The sequence below is a fragment of the Scyliorhinus canicula genome, chromosome 21, assembly GCF_902713615.1.
Source record: "Scyliorhinus canicula chromosome 21, sScyCan1.1, whole genome shotgun sequence".
Taxonomy (NCBI): Eukaryota; Metazoa; Chordata; class Chondrichthyes; order Carcharhiniformes; family Scyliorhinidae; genus Scyliorhinus; species Scyliorhinus canicula.
Window position 1 is genome coordinate 13,432,099 of NC_052166.1, and position 24,988 is coordinate 13,457,086.

The 24,988-nt window shown below is 48.4% G+C and overlaps 1 protein-coding gene across 3 annotated transcripts in view; it reads right to left on the reverse strand.

The window, feature by feature from the left end:
- Positions 1-24,988, reverse strand: part of exd3 (exonuclease 3'-5' domain containing 3) — a 617,516-nt gene that overhangs the window by 190,833 nt on the left and 401,695 nt on the right. For all 3 annotated transcript variants that reach the window (XM_038781915.1, XM_038781916.1, XM_038781914.1), the window contains one exon: positions 24,309-24,476. In XM_038781915.1, the coding sequence (XP_038637843.1) occupies positions 24,309-24,476 (168 nt within the window). The remainder of the gene's footprint in view (positions 1-24,308; positions 24,477-24,988) is intronic.

Sequence of the window (24,988 nt, forward strand, 5' to 3'; positions counted from 1 at the left end):
GTGGGTGGTGTTCTCATGTGTAATGGTGGTATCCATGTCGATCATCTGGCACGTCTTGCAGAGATTGCCATGGCAGGGTTGTGTAGTGTCGTGGTCACTGTTCTGAAGGCTGGGTAGTTTGCTGCAAACAATGGTTTGTTTGAGGTTTCGCGGTTGTTTGAAGGCAAGTAGTGGGGGTGTGGGGATGGCCTTGGCAAGGTGTTCATCTTCATCGATGACGTGTTGAAGGCTGCAAAGATGTCATCATAGTTTCTCCGCTCTGGGAAAGTACTGGACGACGAAGGGTACTCTGCCGGTAGTGTCCCGTGTTTGTCCCGATCGATGAGTCGAGAGTCAAACCAAACCGAAGATGTCTGTCAGTCCTGGTATACAACTAAAATCGGGCTTGTGTTTAGTTAGTGGCTGACTCAAAATTGACTCAGAACTTCCTTATCTTAATAAACAGGGCAGGCTGCCAAGTGTTGCCCCGCCACAGGCTGTTCAAGTCATTTGACCACCTGCCTCAAACTATGGCCATCACCCTACTCCTGAGAAAGAGTGGAGGAAAAGGCTGGGAGTGGGCAAGAATGGTGGTCAAACGTATTTAAAAAGAGAGGGAGATAAATAATAATAATAATCTTTATTGCCACAAGTAGGCTTACATTAACACTGCAATGAAGTTACTGTGAAAATCCCCTGGTCACCACATTCTGGCGCTGGTACAGGTACATGGAGGGAGAATTCAGACTGTGTCCAAATTACCTAACAGCACGTCTTTCGGGACTTGCAGGAGGAAACCGGAGCACTCGGAGGAAACCCACACCGACACAGGGAGAACGTACAGACTCCGCACAGACAGTGACCCAAGTCGGGAATCGAATTTGGGGCCATGGTAGTGTGAAGCAACAGTGCTAACCATTGCACTACCGTATCGCCTGCTACCATGCCCCTATGGAGGGGCAACACACCTTGGCAGCCTGCCCTGATTATTGAGAAAAAAGGGAGAATTACAGACCAGTTAGCCTGACATCAGCAGGGAGATGATATTAGAGTCTACTCTAAAAGAGATGATAACAGAACATTTGGAAAGCATTAACGGGATTGGGCAAAGCCAGCATGGATTTATGAAGGCAAATCATGCTTAACAAATCTAGAACATAGAACATAGAACGATACAGCGCAGTACAGGCCCTTCGGCCCTCGATGTTGCACCGACATGGAAAAAAAAACTAAAGGCCATCTAACCTACACTATGCCCTTATCATCCATATGCTTATCCAATAAATTTTTAAATGCCCTCAATGTTGGCGAGTTCACTACTGTTGCAGGTAGGGCATTCCACGGCCTCACCACTCTTTGCGTAAAAAACCCACCTCTGACCTCTGTCCTATATCTATTACCCCTCAATTTAAGGCTATGTCCCCTCGTGCTAGCCACCTCCATCCGCGGGAGAAGGCTCTCGCTGTCCACCCTATCTAACCCTCTGATCATTTTGTATGCCTCTATTAAGTCACCTCTTAACCTTCTTCTCTCTAACGAAAACAACCTCAAGTCCATCAGCCTTTCCTCATAAGATTTTCCCTCCATACCAGGCAACATCCTGGTAAATCTCCTCTGCACCCGTTCCAAAGCTTCCACGTCCTTCCTATAATGAGGCGACCAGAACTGTACGCAATACTCCAAATGCGGCCGTACCAGAGTTTGGTACAGCTGCATCATGACCTCATGGCTCCGGAACTCAATCCCTCTACCAATAAAGGCCAACGCACCATAGGCCTTCTTCACAACCCTATCAACCTGGGTGGCAACTTTCAGGGATCTATGTACATGGACACCGAGATCCCTCTGCTCATCCACACTACCAAGAATTTTACCATTAGCCAAATATTCCGCATTCCTGTTATTCTTTCCAAAGTGAATCACCTCACACTTCTCCACATTAAACTCCATTTGCCACCTCTCAGCCCAGCTCTGCAGCTTATCTATGTCCCTCTGTAACCTGCAACATCCTTCCGCACTGTCTACAACTCCACCGACTTTAGTGTCGTCTGCAAATTTACTCACCCATCCTTCTGCGCCCTCCTCTAGGTCATTTATAAAAATGACAAACAGCAACGGCCCCAGAACAGATCCTTGTGGTACGCCACTCGTAACTGAACTCCATTCTGAACATTTCCCATCAACTACCACTCTCTGTCTTCTTTCAACCAGCCACTTTCTGATCCACATCTCTAAATCACCCTCAATCCCCAGCCTCCGTATTTTCTGCAATAGCCGACCGTGGGGAACCTTATCAAACGCTTTACTGAAATCCATATACACCACATCAACTGCTCTACCCTCGTCTACCTGTTCAGTCACCTTCTCAAAGAACTCGATAAGGTTTGTGAGGCATGACCTACCCTTCACAAAACCATGCTGACTATCCCTAATCATATTATTCCTATCTAGATCATTATAAATCGTATCTTTTATAATCCTCTCCAAGACTTTACCCACCACAGACGTTAGGCTCACCGGCCTATAGTTACCGGGGTTATCTCTACTCCCCTTCTTGAACAAAGGGACCACATTTGCTATCCTCCAGTCCTCTGGCACTATTCCTGTAGCCAATGATGACCTAAAAATCAAAGCCAAAGGCTCAGCAATCTCTTCCCTGGCTTCCCAGAGAATCCTAGGATAAATCCCATCCGGCCCCGGGGACTTATCTATTTTCACCTTGTCCAGAATTGCCAACACTTCTTCCCTACGCACCTCAATGCCATCTATTCTAATAGCCTGGGTCTCAGCATTCTCCTCCACAATATTATCTTTTTCTTGAGTGAATACTGACGAAAAGTATTCATTTAGTATCTCGCTTATCTCCTCAGCCTCCACACACAACTTCCCACCACTGTCCTTGACTGGCCCTACTCTTACCCTAGTCATTCTTTTATTCCTGACATACCTATAGAAAGCTTTTGGGTTTTCCTTGATCCTACCTGCCAAAGACTTCTCATGTCCCCTCCTTGCTCGTCTCAGCTCTCTCTTTAGATCCTTCCTCGCTTCCTTGTAACTATCAAGCGCCCCAACTGAAACTTCACGCCTCATCTTCACATAGGCCTCCTTCTTCCTCTTAACAAGAGATTCCACTTCTTTGGTAAACCACGGTTCCCTCGCTCGACCCCTTCCTCCCTGCCTGACTGGTACGTACTTATCAAGAACATGCAATAGCTGTTCCTTGAACAAGCTCCACATATCCAGTGTGCCCAACCCTTGCAGCCTACTTCTCCAACCAACACATCCTAAGTCATGTCTAATGGCATCATAATTGCCCTTCCCCCAGCTATAACTCTTGCTCTGCGGGGTATACTTATCCCTTTCCATCACTAACGTAAAGGTCACCGAATTGTGGTCACTGTCTCCAAAGTGTTCACCTACCTCCAGATCTAACACCTGGCCTGGTTCATTACCCAAAACCAAATCCAAAGTGGCCTCACCTCTTGTTGGCCTGTCAACATATTGTGTCAGAAAACCCTCCTGCACACATTGTACAAAGAACGACCCATCCAATGTACTCGAACTATATCTTTTCCAGTCAATATTAGGAAAGTTAAAGTCTCCCATAACAACTACCCTGTTACTTTCGCTCTTTTCCAGAATCATCTTCGCCATCCTTTCCTCTACATCTCTAGAACTATTAGGTGGCCTATAGAAAACTCCCAACAGGGTGACCTCTCCTTTCCTGTTTCTAACCTCAGCCCATACTACCTCGGAAGAAGAGTCCCCATCTTGCATCCTTTCTACCACCGTAATACTGTCCTTGACTAGCAGCGCCACACCTCCCCCTCTTTTGCCCCCTTCTCTGACCTTACTAAAGCACCTAAACCCCGGAACCTGCAACAACCATTCCTGTCCCTGCTCTATCCATGTCTCTGAAATGGCCACAACATCGAAGTCCCAGGTACCAACCCATGCTGCCAGTTCCCCTACCTTATTTCGTATACTCCTGGCATTGAAATAGACACACTTCAAACCACAGACCTGAACACTGCCGCCCTCCTGCGAAGTCAAAACTGTGCTCCTGACCTCTATACTCTCAATCTCTCGCACCCCAAAACTACAATCCAGGTTCCCATCTACTGGAATTTTTAGAGGATATAACTCGTAGAATAGATAAAGAACCAGTGGATGTGGATGGTGTATTTGGACTTTGAGAAGGCTTTTCATAAGGTTTCCCATATGAGGTCAGTGGGCAAAATGAAAGCACATGGGGTGGGGACATAGATCGTGAATTGGTTGACAGACAGGAAACAGAGTGTGGAAATCAATGGGTCTTTTTCTGAGTGGCAGACAGTGACTAATGCGGTACCACAGGGATCAGTGCTTGGGGCCCAGCTTTTAACAATATATATAAATGACCTGGACGAGGGAACCAAATGTAGCATTTCCAATTTGCTCACAACACAAAACTGGGCAGAATTGGGAGTTGTGACGAGGATTCAAGGAGGCTTCAAGGTGATTCAGATAAGTTGAGTAAGTGGCCAAACACATGGCCGATGCAGTACAATGTGGCTAAATGTGAAGTTATACACTTTGGTGTGAAAAACAGGAAGGAAGATTATTTAAATGGTGATATATTGGGAAGTGTGAATGTACAAAGGGATCTGGGTGTCCTTGTACACCGGTTAGTGATAGTAGAGAGGCAGGTGTAGCAACTAGGAAGACAAATCTTCATGTTGGCCTTCATTTGAAGAGGATTTGAGGTCAGAAATAGAGCTGTCTTACTGCAATTGTACAGGGCCTTGGTGAGACCACACCTGGAGTAGTGTGTGCAGTTTGAATCTCCCTACCTAAGAAGGATATACTTGCCATAGAGGGAGTACAGCGGAGGTTCACTCGGCTGATTCTGGGTCTGGTGGGACTGTCCTATGAGGAGAGATTGGTTCGACTGGGCCTGTATTCACTAGAGTTGAGAATGACGAGAGGAGATCTGATTAAAACATATAAAAATCTCCCAGGGCTGACAGACTAGATGCAGGGAGGATGCTTTCCCTGGTTGGGGGAATCTAGAACCAGGGCCATAGTCTCAGTATACGGGGTAGGTAATTTAGGACTGAGAAATAGAAAGATTTCTTCACTCAGAGGGTAGCGAACCTGTGAAAATCTCCACCACAGAAATCTGTGGAGACCAAGCCACTGAATGTATTCAAGAAAGAGATAGATAATCTTTTGGATTTTAATGGCATCAAGAGGTATGGGGAGAAAGCGGGAACAGGGCTTGAGATCGAGGATCAGTCATGATCGTACTGAGCAGGTTTCAAAGGGACAAATTGCCCACTCCTGCTCCTCATCCCCTACCACCATACACACCATCACAGCTTCCGAAGTCAGATCGGCCTTCCTGAAAGTGAACCCTCGGAAGGCCACGGACCACCATCATACCAGTGCCAAAGAAGAACCAGGCAACGTGCCTCAATAATTACTGTCCGGTGGCCCTGACTTCAGTCGTAATAAAGGGCTTTGAGAGGTTTTTTTTTATAAATTTAGATTATCCAATTATTTTTTCCAATTAAGGGGGCAATTGAGTGTGGCCAATCCACCTACTCTGCACATTTTTGGGTTGTGGGGGCGAAACCCACGCAGACACGGGGAGAATGTGCAAACTCCACACGGACAGTGACCCAGAGCCGGGATCGAACCTGGGACCTCAGCGCCGTGAGGCAGCTGTGCTAACCACTAGGCCACCGTGCTGCCCTAGCTTTGAGAGGTTGGTCATGAAGCGCATCACCTCCATACTCCCAGAACGCCTTGATCCACTGCAATTCGCATACCCCCGCAACCGGTCTACAGCAGATGGCATTTCCCTGGCCCTACAGTCATCCCTAGAGCATCTCGACAACAAGGACTCCTACATCAGGCTCCTATTTATTGACTACAGCTCCGCCTTCAACATCATAATCCCAGCCAAGCTCATATCAATGCTCCAAAACCCAAGACTTGGCTCCTCACTCTGCACCTGGATCCTCAACTTTCTGACCCATAGACCACAATCAGTAAGAATAAACAACATTTCCTCCACAATAGTCCTCAATACCGGGGCCCTGCAAGGTTGCCTACTTAGCCCCCTACTCTACTCCTTGTACACACACGACTACGTGGCAAAATCTGGTTCCAACTCCATCTACAAGTTTGCTGACGATAGTGGGCCGGATCTCAAATAACGACGAGTCAGAATACAGGAGGGAGATAGAGAACCTAGTGGAGTGGTGCAGCGACAACAATCTCTCCCTCACTGCCAGCAAAACTAAAGAGCTGGTCATTGACTTCAGGAATCAAAGTACTGTACATACCCCTGTCAGTATCAACGGGGCCGAGGTGGAGATGGTTAGCAGTTTCAAATTCCCATCCATTGACTCCTTCTACACCTCCCGCTGCCTGGGGAAAGCGGGCAGCATAATCAAAGACCCCTCCCACCTGGCTTACTCACTCTTCAAACTTCTTCCAGCGGGCAGGAGAAACAAAAGTCTGAGAACACACACAAACAGACTCAAAGCAGCTTCTTACCAGACTCCTAAATGTCCCTCTTATGGACTAACCTCATTAACACGACACCCCTGTCTGCTTCACCCGATGCCAGTGTTATGTAGTTGCATTGTGTACCTTGTGTTGCCCTATTATGTATTTTCTTTTATTTCCTTTTCTTTTCATGTACTTTTTAAAAAAATATTTTTATTAAGGAATTTGAAAATTTTTGTCAAAATAACATAGACAATGACATCAACATGGTATAATAAACATTTCCCCCCCCATCTCAACCTTCACACACCCCAAACATATAGCAACAATCCGGTCCTCCGCACCCACCCCCCCCCCGCCATTCCTCCTCCTGCATCTGCTGACATTTAAATTTTCCCCGAGAAAGTCAACACCCGACCTCTGACCCTCTTAAGGCAAACTTTATTATCTCAAGACTGAGAAACCCAGCCATGTCACTAACCCAGGTCTCTATACTTGAGGACTTCGAGTCCCTCCACATTAACAAGATCCGTCTCCGGGCGACCTTTCGCCCCCTGAACTCCTGGCTCTTCCGACACTCCAAAGATCGCGACCTCCGATCTCGGCACCACCGGTGTTGCCTTATGCCGTGGCAATGTCCACCGTGGACATTGCCTTAGCAAAACCCTGCCAAAACCCTCTAAGCTTCAGGCATGCCCAAAACATGTGGACATGTTTTGCTGGGCTTCCCACGCACTTCACACACCTATCTTCCACCCCGAAAAACCTGCTCATCCTAGCTGCTGTCATGAGTCAGGAAATCAGGAAGTCTCACACCTGTAAATACCTAAACCCATTCCCTACTGGCAATTCAAATTTATCCTCCAAGGCTTTCAAGCTGGGAAAGCTCCCATCTGTAAACAGACCCACCATCCTTCTAATTCCTGCCCTTTGCCATCTCCGGACCCCAGGTACAGCCTACCCGATACAAACCTGTGGTTATTATAAATCGAGGTCTAAATCGCTGCTCCCTCCACTCTCTTATATCCCCTCCACTGCCCCCAGATTCTCAGAGCCGCCGCTACCACCGGACTTGTGCAGTATCGGGCCGGCAAGAATGGAAGAGGTGCCGTTATCAGTGCACCCAAGCCTGTGTCTTTGCATGACGCCGCCTCCATCCGCTCCCACACCGATCACTCCCCCACTACCCACTTCCTAATCATGGCTATATTAGCCGCCCAGTAGTAATTGCAGAAGTTCGGCAGCGCCAACCCACCCTCCCCCCGACTGCGCTCCAGCAACACTTTCTTCACTCGCGGGGTTTTATTCGCCCATACAAAGCCCAAAATAATCTTATTCACCCGCTTGAAGAAAGGCCTTGGCTATAAAGATGGGGAGGCACTGAAAGACAAACAGAAATCTGGGGAGGACTGTTATTTTCACGGTCTGTACCCTCCCTGCCAGGGATACCGGGAGCATGTCCCATCTCTTAAAGAAGTCCCCTTCCATTTGTTCTACCAGCCGGCATAGGTTTAACTTGTGCAGTGCCTCCCATTTCCAGGCCACCTGGATTCCCAGATATTGAAAGCTCTTCCCTACCATTTTAAGCAGCAGCTCTCCCAGTCTCTTTTCCTGTCCTCTTGCCTGGATCACGAACATCTCGCTTTTCCCCATGTTCAATTTATACCGCGTAAAATTGCCAAATTCCCCCAAGATTCGCATGACTTCCTCCGTCCCCTCCAACGGGTCTGAAATGTACAAGAGCAGGTCATTTGCATAAAGCGAGCCCCGGTGCGCCCCCCCCCCCCCCCCCCCCCCCCCCTCCACCCCTGCCCCGAACCAGCCCTTTCCAGTTCCTGGAGGCTCTTAACGCCATTTCCAATGGCTCTATGGCCAGAGCAAACAGTGACGGGGAGAGGGGACACCCTTGCCTCATCACTCGGTGTAGTTTAATGTACCCCGACCTCAGCCGGTTCGTACGCACACTGATAGAGCAACCGCACCCAGTCAATAAAGCTCTCACCAAACCCAAACCTTCCCAGCGCCTCCCACAGGTAATTCCATTCCACCTGATCAAAATCCTTCTCCGCATCCATCGCTACCACCACCTCCACCTCCTCTCCTTCTGAGGGCATCATAATAACATTTAAAAGCCTTTGAACATTTGCCATGAGTTGCCTGCCCTTTACAAATCCCGTCTGGTCTTCCCCTATCACCCCCGGGACACAGTCCTCTATCCTCGTGGCCAGTATCTTAGCCAGCAGTTTGCCATCCACATTCAGCAGAGAAATCGGCCTGCATGACCCACATTGCTCCAGATCCTTTCTCCCGTTTCAGGATCAATGAAATCAAGGCCTGCAACATTATTGCAGGGGGAGAACTCCCTTCTCTCTTGCTTCATTAAATGTCCTCACCAGCAGTGGGCTCAATATCTCTGAAAACATCTTATAGAATTCCACCGGGTAGCAATAAGGCCCCGGGGCCTTGCCCAACTTCATGCCCTCCAGCCCCTCCATTATTTCCTCAATCTCAGTTGGGGCTCCCAGCCCTTCCACCAGATTCTCATCTACCCTCGGGAACCTCAACTGATCCAAAAACTGCCTCATCCCCTCCACCCCCGCCGGAGGTTCCGACTCGTAAAATTTACTATAAAAGTCCTTAAACACCCCATTCACCCCCACTGGGTCCAGGACAGTATTCCCATCTCTACTTTTTACCCATTTCCCTGGCTGCCTCCCTTTTCCTGAGCTGGTGCATCAACATTCTGCTTGCCTTTTCCCCGTACTCATAAATCGCCCCCTTGCCTTCCTCAACTGTTCCACCGCTTTCCCTGTGGTCAACAGCCCAAACTCCACCTGTAACCTCTGCCGCTCCCTCAGTACCCCCGCGTCCGGGGCCTCCAAGTATCTCCTGTCCACCTGGAGTATCTCCTCCACTAATCTATCCCTCTCAGCCTGTTCCGCCTTTTCTCTGTGGGCCCGTATCGAGATTAATTCCCCTCTGACCACTGCCTTCAAAGCTTCCCAGACCGTCGCTGTGGACACCTCTCCCATATCATTTGTTTCCAGGTAGTTCTGGATCGACTTGTTAACCCGCCCACAGATCGCTTCGTCCGCTTGCAGCCCCACATCCAGTCTCCACAGCGGGCGTTGCCTCCCTCCACACTAACCCGTAGATCCACCCATTGTGGGGCATGATCTGACACTGCAATTGCCGAGTACTCAGTATCCACCACCTCCGGTATTAGCGCCCTGCTCAGAACAATAAAGTCGATGCGAGAGTATACCTTGTGGTCATGTGAGTAAAGGAAAACTCCTTCGCCTTTGGCCTTGCAAACCTCCATGGGTCTACTGCCCTATCTGTTCCAATTCGGAGCATATATGTTCACGAGTACCACCCGCACCTTCTCTAGCTTCCCACTCACCATTATGTACCTACCCCTCGTCCGATATGACTCTCCCTGCCTCGAATGCCCCTCGTTTGCTAATCAAGATCGCTACCCCCTGATCTTTGAGTCCAGCCCGGAGTGGAATATGTCGCTGACCCAGCCCTTTCTCAATCTCGTCTGGTCTGTAACCTTTAGGTGCGTCTCTTGTAGCATTGCCACATCCGCCTTCAGCCCCCTCAAAAACGCAAACGTGAGCCCTCTTGACCTGCCCATTCAGCCCTCTGACGTTCCATGTAACCAGCCTGGTTGGGGGGCTTCTAGTCCCACAGCCCCCCGCCGACTAGCCATCACCATTTTTAGGCCAGTCTCTAGCCTCCTCGAGTTCCCCTTCCTGCAGTCGCCGTTCCCGACCTCCCATTTGTCCCCTAGTAACAGTTCCTCCCCTGTCAGCAAAGCTGCCATCTCCCCTCCCTCCCCACCTAGCAACAACACGAGAAACCCAACCCCCAAGTCAAGCTCCAGCTTATACCTGCTCGCCCCCCCACTGCTCTTTCAAGAGTTAGCTGACCCATGCTGACTTGATAGCGCCCGCCCCTGGCACCAAGTAGTCTGTCTCCCCATTGTTCTCTCCCCTCCCCCCCACATGGATAAACATTTTTAAAGTATCACATTCCACAGTAAACAAACAGCAGAAAAAAGTGAAGAAACAGCCACTTTAGAAAAATAATCACCCAAGAAGCAGAACCAACCCCAAAGCCCATCCCCCCCTCTAACCAGCTCCCTGCAAGACCAAGTTACCATTAGCCATCCAAACAGCCCCTTATTACATATAGCACTACTTATATTTCCAACCCAGCACAACAAATTGCCGCTACAGTACTTCTCCAAGGCTTCAGTGTCTTTTAATGTGCCTCCAGCCTCATTTCTTTAATAAAAGTCCATACTTTGTCTGGTGTGTGGTGATCACAAGTTAACCAGATGCAACACAACTGAGCGACCACTAGAGGGAGCACGGGAGAGCCATATAAATAGATCAGGACAGGAAGTGAGGACACACTCTTCACAGCAGGGGGGCTGGTAAGCAGGACACACAGCAAGCAAAGCTGGTAGTTAGCACTGGAAGGTAGTTCTAGGTCGAGCTCTGGAAACTGAACGAACCCACAATAAAGCATCTTCTCCACACTTGAGACTGCGAGCTTTATTAAGACACGAGGAACAACACATGGTACCCAGGAGTGATTTCAGACGCTTATGACAGGACAACTCAGCTGCAGATACAGAAAAAAAAATGGCATGGAAATCTCAACCAAGAATGGCATGGAGATCTCCTGCTGGACATTCGACTTGGGAAGACATTGCTGATGAGAGGATGTGCCTTGGATACCCACTTCACCTGGACACGACTGGAAAAGTAAGAAGTGTCTGGGAAAGGTTTAAACAAATGTTCGATTTCGGTATCATAGCATATGATGCTGCAGCAGCCTCAGACGAAATTAAAATAGCAATCCTCATCGAAGGACATGAAGCTAGGAAAGTTTATAATGGATTTAAATACTCAAAAGGTGAAGACAAAAACAGCTTACAAACGTTACTAAACAAATTTGAAGAGTACTGTGAGAAATTTGAACAGCAAGACATACTCAGAGTCCAAACTGCACAGAGACTGAGTGATGCAAAACTTTAAAAATCACGAAAAGAGCAAGAAATCGCGAATGAAAAGTACAGATCAAAAAGAAGAAATAAAAAGAATTTCTCACAAAGCCAAAACGCTGAAATCCAGTCCAGATCGGAAAGAAAAGGTAACTTACAACTTTTAGAAAGAAAAAACGCTGAAATCCGCGATAAAATGGCGTCGGAGCACATTTTGCAGTCTCTGGTAAGCAAAGAACTACAAATCGCGTCTGCGCATGCGCCGGAACCGGAAGTCGCGCATGCGCCGGAACCGGAAGTCGCGCATGCGCCAGAACCGGAAGTCGCGCATGCACAGTTTACAAAAGATCGCGGCGCCGATCGTTATGCGCATGCGCAAGCCGCGCATGCGCAATCAAAAAAAGTCTTCGTCGCGGACCGTCATGCGCATGCGCAAGCCGCGCATGCGCGATGGACACCGAACCGCACAAGGCAAGAAAGCCGATTTGCGCATGCGCAAGTCATGCCAACGCGTGACGTCATGACGTCTGAGAATCCTGACCACGCCCACTTAAAAGGGAAATGCCCGAAAATTGAAACCAAGACACTTAAAGTGGTAAAACCAAATTTTCTTGCCTCAGAACACAGAAAAACGCCTGAACTTAAACCAACAGTGAAAAACAACTTGCACAAAACCTTGGAAAAAGCTGCCTTCACCACACACAGTGAAGCGAACAAAAAGAATTCCGAAACAACAAAAGATGATTTGTTTTTCGACGATTACCTCTCAGACCTGACTGGGTCAGTCGGATATGCTTATCACAGCATCAGCGACACGGTCGCAAAGTTCAACACGAATCAACTCGTGGTAGAAGAATCCAACCAGGATGATTTGGTTTTCGGAGAATACTACTCAGACACAGCTGAGTCAGTCGGATATGCTTATCACAGCATCAGCGACACGGTCGCAAAGTTCAACACGAATCAACTCGTGGTAGAAGAAGCCAACCAAGATGAAATGGCTTTCAAAGAATACTACTCAGACATGGAGGAGTTATTTGGACATGCTGATCACAGCATCAGCGACACCGTTGCAAAGCTCAACACGAATCTACTCATGGTGGATGAATCCAACACCATGGTGCCATGGCAGCTCGTCGATACATTAGATGACAGCAATACCCAAGACGAAGACGACGCCACACAGAGAGCACAGGAAGACTCCACGGAGCGAGCGATGACAGGCTCCACAGTGCGAGTGATGAAAGACGCCAACAGGGATGCAAGCAAACACTCCCGGACGGACACCAAGCATGAACAAGACCATGAAGGTAAACCCGCTGTACCTGAGCAACCGCAAGCAGACTATGAAAGTCTACCAACACGCTCACAGGAACAAGAAGAAAGAGCGGACTATGAAAGTCCAACACGCTCACAGGAACAAGAAGAAAGAGCAGACTATGAAAGTCCAACACGCTCACAGGAACAAGAAGAAAGAGCGGACTATGAAAGTCCAACACGCTCACAGGAACAAGAAGACGACAATGCACCTCTGCCCACTGCATGCGAAGACAGTGACAAGGTGATCACACTCAACGTACAGGATCACAGTGAGACTGACAGTTCTCAGCTTGTCTGTACCGAAGCACAGAGCGAAAACAGTGACAAGGTGCTCGCACTCGACGTACAGGATCACAGTGAGACTGACAGTTCTCAGCTTGTCTGTACCGAAGCACAGAGCGAAAACAGTGACAAGGTGCTCGCACTCGACGTACAGGATCACAGTGAGACTGACAGTTCTCAGCTTGTCTGTACAGAAGCACAGAGTCGGGCCACCCAACAGTCCAGAGAGACGATGCCGAAAGAAAACATGCAGATTTTGACTCCAGAAGAGGAGCACCTGGAGCCCAGAGAGACAACGCCAAAAGAAACCATGCAGATTCTGACTCCAGAAGAGGAGCACCTGGAGTCCAGAGACATCAAACAAAAAGAAACCATGCAGATTTTGACTCCAGAAGAGGAGCACCTGGAGTCCAGTGAGATAACATCAACAGAAATCATGAAGATTTTAACTCCAGAAGCGGAGCACCAAGAGTCTAGAGAAACCACGTCAACTGAAATCATGCAGATTTGGACTCCAGAAGAGGAGCGCCGAGAGTCCACAGACACCGCGTCAAATGTAATCGAGAAGACTTTGACTCCGGAAGACGAGCACCAAGAAAGCAAAGATGCGGAATCCAATTCTCCACAACTGATTGATGTCACCTGCACCGATGCAACATCAGATCATTCGCACCACTCGCGAGATGACGAGCACCAAGAAAGCAAAGATGCGGAATCCAATTCTCCACAACTGATTGATGTCACCTGCACCGATGCAACATCAGATCATTCGCACCACTCGCGAGACGGAATGCTCAATGACTCAAATTATCCACTCGGGACACTCATAGAGTATAACAAGAAAAACAAAAGTCAAAAGAAACACAGCAAGAACAAAAACAACATGAAGCGCGACAAGACCAACAACAATAGCAAGAAGCACAGCAGAAACGAGAACGACAACAGCAAGAAGAAAAGCAACATGAAGCGCGACAAGACAAACAACAATAGCAGGAAGCACAGCAGAAACGAGAACGACAACAGCAAGAATAAAAGCAACATGAAGCGCAACAAGACAAACAACAACGTCAGGCACAAAGATAGCGACAACGACAGAGGCCGAAACAACAAGAATGGCAACAAACACAACAAAGTCAGGAACAAAGATAGCGACAACGACAGAGACAGAAACAACAAGAATGGCAACAAACACAACAAAGTCAGGAGCAAAGATAGCGACAACAACAAAGACGGAAACGACAAAAACAGCGACAAGTACGGCAACGGAAACAACAAAAACAGGAACGACAGAAACAACAGCAATGAAACAACGACTTGTACACAATGGCAAAGCACACCAGCATCCAAGGCGGATGAGACAATAAATCAACACCACAAGCACAGAAAAAAGTCCATGCCAGTCAACATCAGTGATGTGACCATGCAGACACCTCGGGATGACGCATTGGGTACTTAAGATAACAAGGAACACCAACAACATTCACAGCGGACTTGCAATATCAATATCACCACGTCATCAACAACAAAAAGAAAAAAAAAAGCTCTGAACAAATTCATCAAGTTTGGACTCATAAATGTTTTTATTAAGATTGGACATATAAATACATTGGCTTTGTTAACTAAGGCAATAGCATCATCACTTGTATAGATACGCATATCATAAGTTACTGTTTTGTATAAAATTTCTTTAATGATGTACAGAAACTATGTAATGAGAAAAAGGGGGATGTGGTGATCGTAGATTGACCAGATAAAAAAAAACAACAGAGCAAACACGAGCGGGAGAGCTATAAATACACTGGGACAGGATGTACAATTTTCTTTAACGATGTTCAGAAAATATGTTAAGAGAAAAAGGGGGATGTGGTGATCACAAGTTAACCAGATGCAACACAACTGAGCGACCACTAGAGGGAGCACGGGAGAGCCATATAAATAGATCAGGACAGGAAGTGAGGACACACTCTTCACAGCAGGGGGGCTGGTAAGCAGGACACACAGCAAGCAAAGCTGGTAGTTAGCACTGGAAGGTAGTTCTAGGTCGAGCTCTGGAAACTGAACGAACCCACAATAAAGCATCTTCTCCACACTTGAGACTGCGAGCTTTATTAAGACACGAGGAACAACACATGGTGTTTCAAAGTAGAAGTCCCGTTCCCCATGTGTGACCCACAGACGTGCTGGGTACAGTATCCCAAACTTCACCCCCTTCTTAAAGACGGCCGTTTTTGCCCGATTAAACCCAGCTCGCCTGTAGGCCAGAACCGCGCCTAGGTCCTGATAAATGCGCAGCTCACAGTTCTCCCATTTGCTGCTCCGTTTCTTCTTGGCCCAAGGAAACGGTGAAAGCGTACCATCATCGCCCTCGGCAGCTCGTTCGCTCGGGGCTTCTTCGTGAGGGCTCTGTGCGCTCTATCCACTTCCAGGGGCCGAGAGAAAGCCTCAGCCCCCATCAACTTCGCAAGCATGTCTGTCACACAAGTCCTTGCATCCAATCCATCACTGCCTTCAGAAAGGCCGACAATTCTAAGATTCTGCCTTCTGGACCTGTCATCCAGGTCCTCCAGCTCCTTTTTCTGCATTCTTTTCTAGCAGTCGTTCATCATCTCCACCTAGGTCTCCAAGAAGGTTATGTATTCTTCGTGGTCGGACACCTTTTTCTCCACCTCCTGGATCACTCTCCCGTGGGTCGCTTGATTCTGCACAACTTGATCAATCGAAGCCTTGATCGAGTCCAGCGTGTCCTTCTTAAGCTTGGTGAAGCAATCTTCAAAAAACTTCACCAGCTGCTCCGTCGACCACTGTGCCATCTCCCCTCGGCCCTGCTTTCCCGCATTACCAGCTCTGCTCGTGTCTTCCTTATAGGACTTTGTCTTCTCACACGGCCACTTCTGGTCCAATTCTCCATACACCGGAGGGGGATTTCTCCTTACTGTCTCAATCTTCACCGATTTATCCCATAAAATCCAGAAATAAACGGGGAAAAAGGTCCAAACGTCCGTCACAGGCGGGAGCTATCAAATGTGCGACCTACCCCTCCATGGCCGCCACCAGAAGTCTTCTTTTCATGTACTTAATGATCTGTTGAGCTGCTCACAGAAAAATACTTTTCACTGAATCTCGATACACGTGACAATAAACAAATCCAATCCAATTCAATCATTTCTATGTAAAAGCTATGGAATCGGTAGGTACAATCCTGCCGTGAATCTGGGAAAAGTAGTAGGAGCTTGTGACAAATATTGCAATTATATAGCACCTCCCACATCCTTAGAATGCCCAACGTGCTTTCCATCCAAGTACCTTGTCAGTGCAGTCACTATTGTAATGTTGAATTACTTCTGAAATTAGCCCTGCCGACATGATACTGAGCTCCACACAACAGCACATCCTAAGTTCCAAGTCTGAGTGGGTGAGAAAGCTGGGCTGTGCTGGGGCACCATTTCAGCTGTTACAATTAGTCAGAGCCTCTCTCGGTTATAGATGCAGATCCTGTTGCTGATTGTTGCCCATCACTCCAGCTGGGAAGTGTATGTTTAGGTCTGGAGTAAGGCCAGACTGGGGTCGGATATGTCTCGTAACGTTGTACAAATATTCCACATTAATCGTCGTAGCAGAGCAGCAAGACTTTGCTAGCCAAACCATTCGTCCCAGTTACTGATATTTTAGCCAATGATTCAATTTCACTCCTGAACCATTACATCATAGTGAAATGTATCCAGTCAAAATGATGCAATGTTTTTCTTAAATGTTGAATTTAAACAATGGTATGTTAGCACTTCCAATGCAAACCACCAAGTACTGAATGTTCTTTGTCACTTTCACAGTCTGTGCAAATTTTCCATGGTTATAATGCATCTTCCTTGTCAGGGTGATGTACACACAAACATCAAGCACATTGGCACAATCTTTATACAATGCCAGTTGATAAAACATTGCCTTCCGATTCATTCTGATCCCTTCATGGCTGAGGTTCAATTCCACAGGCATTTCTGCTCACTTGTACAGTAGTCACTCAAAACTTTTGGACTCAAAATTTAGAATCAACCATGTGGTCTGTCACAGCTGCAGCATATTACAAATCTCATGTGTTCACACATTAGATAACATAGAACATAGAACAGTACAGCACAGAACAGGCCCTTCGGCCCTCGATGTTGTGCCGAGCAACGATCACCCTACTCAAACCCACGTATCCACCCTATACCCGTAACCCAACAACGCCCCTTAACCTTACTTTTTAGGATGCTACGGGCAATTTAGCACGGCCAATCCACCTAACCCGCACATCTTTGGACTGTGGGAGGAAACCGGAGCACCCGGAGGAAACCCACGCACACACGGGGAGGACGTGCAGACTCCACACAGACAGTGACCCAGCCGGGAATCGAACCTGGGACCCTGGAGCTGTGAAGCATTTATGCTAACCACCATGCTACCGTGCTGCCCCTAACTTCCCCTTTAACTCCACTCACTTACGCCAAATAGATCCCAACTACAGATACTTTCTTTTCTAGAATTAGAGAATGATGAGTGACAGGAGGCTATTCAGCTGTCCTGTCAGTACTGGCCCTCTGCAGTTATTTTTTTATTCATTTCTGGGATAAGGGTATCACTGGCGAGGGATCATTCAATGCCCTTCAGTAGGTGGTGAGCTGCCTTCTTGAACCAATATTCAAGAAGTCACTGATTAGCACTGTTGCTTCACAGCACCAGGGACCAGGAATCGATTCTCGGCTTGGGTCAGTGTCTGTGCGGAGTCTGCACATTTTCCCCGTGTCTGTGTGGGTTTCCTCCGGGTGCTCCGGTTTCTTCCCACAGTCCAAAGATGTGCAGGTCAGGTGGATTAAAGAATACAAACAGTACAGTACAGGAACAGGCCCTTCAGCCCTCCAAGCCTGCGTCAATCATGATGCCTGTCTAAACTAAAATGGATTGGCCAGTCTAAATTTCCCTTAGTGTCCAAAAGGGTTGGGTAGATTTGCTGGGTTTCTGGGATGGGGTGGAGGTGTGGGCTTGGGTGGGGTGCTCTTTCGAAGGGCCGGTGCAGACTCGTTGGGCCGGGTGGCCTCCTTCTGCACTGTAAATTCTACGGTTCTATGAGAAGAGGATTACCAGGACGTTGCCTGGTATGGAGGACATCGGCTATGAGGAGAGGTTGGATTAACTCGGTTTGTTCTCACTGGAACGATGGAGGTTGAGGGGCAACCTGATAGAAGTCTACAATTCAGAAGATGGCGCTGGAGCGAGGCGATTCTCTGCGAGCTCTCCCCAACAGATCCACTTTTTACTTAACTTACAATCGTTCTAATCTTTTAAAATTTAATTCTAAGACTAACATTATGACTAACCGCTCTCTTTTATCTTTTCTTGCAGGCTTGAACATCCTCCGAGGCCCGTGGAGTCCTTTTGACCTCCACGACCTAAAGGCGGATCGGGCCAAAACCGGAAGTGAAGCCCCGACCTCGGTTTGGAACCAACCCGGACCTTGGAGCTCCGAACCCGGCCTAACAACCGATGCCAGCCCCCGAATCGCCTGGCCCAGTTCCCAGAGCTCCCGACCCGACCCCCGACGACAAGATCCAGCCCAACTCGACCCCGAGAGGCCCGCCCAGCAACCCGACCTGGAGAGGCCGCCCAACAACCCGACCTACCTGGTGATGGAAGAAAGAAAAATCCAAGTGGAAGCTTGACCGTGCGTACTTCAATAACCGACGCCAGGAGCGCCCAAGGAGGGAACAGACCACGGGACTCAGCCCAACCTACCTCAGGAAGCCCTGCCCACGACCAAGGATCCCCGATATGGTGGAGACCCCGCGCGAGGACCTGAACGCCCTGCAAGGTATTCTCGTGCCCGCAGAACGCCAGGACCCATCCGGTTCGCAAACATGCCCCCCTAGCAACTCCTCTACCTCAACCAGCACCCGGGACCCGCCGGACTCGACCCCGGAAACAGAACCAGCATCCTGGTCCCTGCCAGTGCCCTGGACGCCGCTAGACGCAACCACCTACCTTCCACAAGGTCAGACTTCTCCCATTGGACCCCAGGACCATCCAGTCGCAATCGCCGACCAAGGAAGTGAGGGAAACGTGGCGGTCTGCAGGTTAGACTGAAGCAACACGGTTTCAAGACCCCTCTCCCCAACATACTCCTGGCAAAGCTCCAAGCGATCGAAAACAAGCTGGATGAACTTAACGCTAGACTTACCTCTCAGAGGGAAGTCAGAGACTGCTGTGTGCTTTGTTTCACAGAGACATGGCTCACCCCCGCCTCACCAGACTGTGCCATACAACCCGAAGGCTTCTCAATTCTCCGGGTGGACAGCACTGCGTCATCAGGCAAAGTAAAGGGTGGAGGGGTTAGCCTCCTCATCAACTTCTCCTGGTTCTTGGACGTGGTGACCCTGGCGACCTACTGCTCCCCAGACCTGGAATACCTGACCGTAAAGTGCCGCCCATACTATCTTCCACACGAGTTCACTTCAGCCATTATCACAGCGGTCTACGTCCCACCCCAGAAGGTAGAAGTGAGGAAGGTGCTGGACGAACTGTACACATGGTGTGGAGATGCCGGCGTTGGACTGGGGTGAGCACAGTAAGAAGTCTTACCACACCAGGTTAAAGTCCAACATGTTTGTTTCAAATACTAGCTTTCGGAGCACTGCTCCTTCCTCAGGTGAATGAAGAGGTATGTTCCAGAAACACATATACAGACAAATTCAAAGATGCCAGACAATGCTTAGAATGCGAGCATTTGCAGGTAATTGAATCTTTACAGATCCAGAGATAGGGGTAACCCCAGGTTAAAGAGGTGTGAATTGTCTCAAGCCAGGACAGTTGGTAGGATTTTGCAAGCCCAGGCCAGATGGTGGGGGATGAATGTAATGTGACATGAATCCCAGGTCCCGATTGAGGCCGTACACGTGTGCGGAACTTGGCTATAGGTTTCTGCTCAGTGATTCTGCGTTGTCGTGTGTCCTGAAGGCCCCTTTGGAGAACGCTTAACCGGTCCACAGCAGACGCCATTTCCCTTGCCCTACACTCATCCCTAGAGCATTTGACACAAGGACTCCTACATCAGACTCCTAACTATTAACTACAGCACCGCCTTCAACACCATAATCCCACACAAGCTCATATCAAAGCTCCAAAACCTAGGACTTGGCTCTCCACTCTGCAACTGGATCCTCAACTTTCTGACCCACAGACTGCAATCAGTAAGAATGAACAACACCTCCTCCATAATAGTCCTGAACACCAGGGCCCCGCAAGGCTGCGTACTTAGTTCCCTACTCTACTCCCTGTACACACACGACTGCGTAGCAAAATTTGGTTCCAACTCCATCGACAAATTTGCTGATGAAATGACCATGGTGGGCCGGATCTCGTATAACGACGAGTCAGAATACAGGAGGGAGGTAGAGAACCTAGTGGAGTGGTGCAGCGACAACAATCTCTCCATCAATGCCAGCAAAACTAAAGAGCTGGTCATTGACTTCAGGAATCAAAGTACTGTACACACACCTATCAGAATCAACGGGGCCGAGGTGGAGATGGTGAGCAGTTTCAAATTCTTAGGGGTGCACATCTCCAAAAATCTGTCCTGGTCCACCCATGTCGACGCTACCACCAAGAAAGCACAACAGCGCCTATACTTCCTCAGGAAACTAATGAAGTTCGGCATGTCCACATTAACTCTTACCAACTTTTATAGATGCACCATAGAAAGCATCCTGTCTGGATGCATCACAGCCTGGTATGGCAACTGCTCGGCCCAGGACCGCAAGAAACTTCAAAGAGTCGTGAACACAGCCCAGTCCATCACACAAACCTGCCTCCCATCCATTGATTCCATCTACACCTCCCACTGCCGGGGGAAAGCGGGCAGCATAATCAAAGGCCCCTCCCACCCGGCTTACTCGCTCTTCCAACTTCTTCAATCGGGCAGGAGATACAAAAGTCTGAAAACACAAACAGAATCAAAAACAACTTCTTCCACACTGTTGCCAGACTCCGAAATGACCCTCTTATGGACTGACCTCATTAACACTACACCCTGTATGCTTCATCCAATGCTAGTGCTTATGTAGTTACATCGTATACCTTATGTTGCCCTTTTATGTATTTTCTTTTATTTCTTTTTCTTCCCATGTACTTAATGATCTGCTCGCAGAAAAATACGTGTACCTCAGTACACGTGAAAATAAACAAATCCAATCCAATCCAAATTATGAGGGGCATGGACAGAGTGAATAGGGTGGAAGAGTCAATTACTGGGGGACATAGATTCAAGGTGCAAGGGGCAAAGTTTAGAAGAGATGTGCAAGGGAACTTTATTTACTCAAAGGGTAGTGGGGGTGCCTGGAACTCGCTGCCAGAGGAGAACAAAGGACAAAGAAAGGTACAGCACAAGAACAGCCCCTTTGGTCCTCCAAGGCTGCACTGACCATGCTGCCCATCTAACCTAAAACCGTCTACATTTCTGGGGTCCGTATCCCTATATTCCCATCCTATTCGTGTATTTGTCAAGACGCCCTTTAAACATCACTATCGTACCTGCTTTCACCACCTCCTCCGACAGCGGATACAAATTTCCAGATTTGTGTTTTTATGCAAATTTGCACCTCAATATGCCAACATCTTCATGCACGAGTTTAGACAAGACTTTCTCACTGCACAGGACCTTCAACCGACGTTGTACACCAGATACATCAATGACGTTTTTTTCCATTGGACCCACAGCGAAGAATCACTGAAACGACTACACGATGAGATCAATAAGTTCCATCCCACCATCAGATTCACCATGGACTATTCTCCAAATTCAGTTGCATTCTTGGACACACTCATCTCCATCAAGGACGGCCACCTCAGCACTTCGTTTTACCGCAAGCCCACTGATAACCTCATGATGCTCCACTTCTTCAGCTTTCACCCGAAACACATTAAAGCCATCCCCTATGGACAAGCCCTCCGTATACACAGGATCTGCTCAGACGAGGAGGAGCGTAACAGACACCTACAGATGCTGAAAGATGCTCTCGTACAAACGGAATATGGCGCTCGACTCATCGATCGACAGTTCCAACGCGCCACAGCAAAAAAACGCACCTACCTCCTCAGAAGACAAACACGGGACACAACTGACAGAGTACCCTTCGTCGTCCAGTACTTTCCCGGAGCGGAGAAACTACGACATTTTCTTTGCAGCCTTCAACACATCATCAATGAAGATGAACATCTTGCCAAGGTCATCCCCACACCCCCACTACTTGTCTTCAAACAACCGCGCAACCTCAAACAAACCATTGTTTGCAGCAAATTATCCAGCCTTCAGAACAGCAACTACGACACCACATAGCCCTGCCAGGGCCAGATCATCAACATGGATACCACCATTACACGTGGAAACACCACCCACCAGGTACACGGTACATACTTGTGCGACTCGACCAATGTAGTCTACCTCATACGCTGCAGGAAAGGATGTCCCAAAGCGTGGTACATTGGCGTGACCATGCAGACACTGTGACAACGAATGAACGGGCATCGTGCTACGATCACCAGGCAGGAATGTTCCCTTCCAGTCGGGGAACACTTCAGCAGTCAAGGGCATTCAGCCTCTGATCTCCGGATAAGCGTTCTCCAAGGCAGTCTTCAGGACACGCGACAATGCAGAATTGCCGAGCAGAAACTTATAGCTAAGTTCTGCACGCATGAGTGCGGCCTCAACTGGGATCCTTCCTGGCACCCCCTTCCGCCCTGCGCATCATATTGCTGTACTTAGCTCTTTTCTTATGCGGTTTCTGTGTCTTCTTTTCATGTTCGTGGGGGGGGGGGTGTCCCTTCCCCCTCCTCCCACCTTTCCCATGTCTCCCTTTGCTACTCCCCTGTGTTTCTTCCTTCCTTGCCTCTGTAGCCATCTGGGATGGCCACTTCCAGAATACAAAATGGATGATCGCAATGACTGTAGGGAAATATGGACAATGTTAAGAAAGCAAGCAGGCACAGAGCCTGCATGCATATTGGAGAAGCAGCTCTAGACAAGACTGAAACTATCGGTCAATTAACATATTGATGGCCCATCTCCGGGAACAAAGGAAAGACACTCAAGCAACCGATCTAGCTCCAGACACCCCGGCGCCAGTTCCCCAAACTGAAAGCGTATACAAAGCCAGGCCAACGGCTACCTAGGATACGCCAGCCATCAGGGCACCGCTTTATTGGTCAAGATCAATACGAGTGATCAGGATGCGGCCCAATTAAGCGGGCCAAGTTCAAGGCCAGCCCAAAAGCGTGTGAAGCCCCCTTTGGGTATAACAAGGCGGCCCCGAGAGAGAATCGCTCTCTTGGACTCGGCTCTCAAAGCGGAGAGACCCGTCCACCAGCTGCACCAGAAGCGAGTAAGTCCAAGGTCAACGCTCGCTATCAGACGGACGACCTTAGCTGTTCTCCTATACCTCTTCGAATCCAACAACCTCAGATCCAAACAACAGCCATTGTTCCTCTGACTGAGTGGGCACCCGAAGTTAAGTATAGGCGTTAGCGTTAGAGATAGTTTAGTTTGTAGTATTTTGTGCCGAGTAGATATTACTGTGTGTGTAAATAAACAGTATTGACTTTGAACTAACTAACTGGTGTATTGGTTCTTTGATCAGTATTCGGGTTTGAACCTTGTGGCGGTATCGAACGATGCCTGTGCTGTATTTTTCTTTGTTCTTGTTCTTTATTCACTCCTTCCCTCTTCCCCGACTTTCCCCTCCACATCTGCTGTTCCTTCCCCCTCACTCTTACACCCCCCCAACTTTCCCTGAACCCTCTCTCCCATATCCTGCTCTATCTCTCTCTCATTAACATCGCCCCACCACATTTGCATGCTCTGATTCATAGAATTCCATTGAATCCCTACAATGGAGAAGGGGGCCATTTGGCCTATCGAGTCTGTACCAATTCTCCGAAAGAGCACCGTACTCCTTCCACCCACCCTTTCCCCATAATCCCGCATATTGAACGTGGCCAATCCAGTTAACCTGCACATCCTTGGACTGTGGGAGGGAACCAGAGTGCCCAAAGGTGACCTACATAGATAGGGGGAGACAGTCACCCAAGGCTGGAATCGAAGCCGGGGTCCCTGGAGCTGTGAGGCAGCAGTGCTAACACTGTAGCACCCTCTCAATCTCTCATTATCCCCACTCGCTCCAAGCTGTCTCACCTCTGCAGCGACCTTGTGATCATCTTCATTCTCCAGAATCTTCACATCCACGCCAAGACAGCGGAGGTACCGGCCCAGCCCCTGCAACATGTTGTCACAGACAACACTGAATTCTGAGGGTGACATTGGAGGGAACAAAGATATCTTCCTCGGGGTTGGCTGAATAGTCTGCAGAAACAGAAAACATCAAACTGTGTCTGAGAAGAAGCTCACAAAATCCTAGCACGTTTTAAAATTCAGCAAGACAAAATGAGGGGGAGATTTGGTGTCACCTAATGCCACTGGACCAGTAATTCACAGGCCCAGGCTTATGTGCTGGGACACAGACAGCGGGAAGAATTTAAATACAATTAATGAAATGCTAGTCTCAATAAGTGACCATGAAATTATCCTTGATTGTTGTAAAAACCCATCTGGAAGGAAATCTGCCACCCTTACCTGATCTGATTCACACGTGACTCTAGACACACAGCAATGTGCTTGATTCTTAATTGCCGTCTGAAATGGCCGAGCAAGCCAAGGGCAATTAGGGATGGACAATAAAGGCTGGCCTTGCTTGCGAGGTCAAAATTGTTGACACAAAAGCTACTCTTTGCTGCCTCCTCACTGGGGCATCCCCATAGCCCTGTTCAAGCAGCAGCAAAGTGCAACCCCCATAATTCAAACATTAACTGTATCCA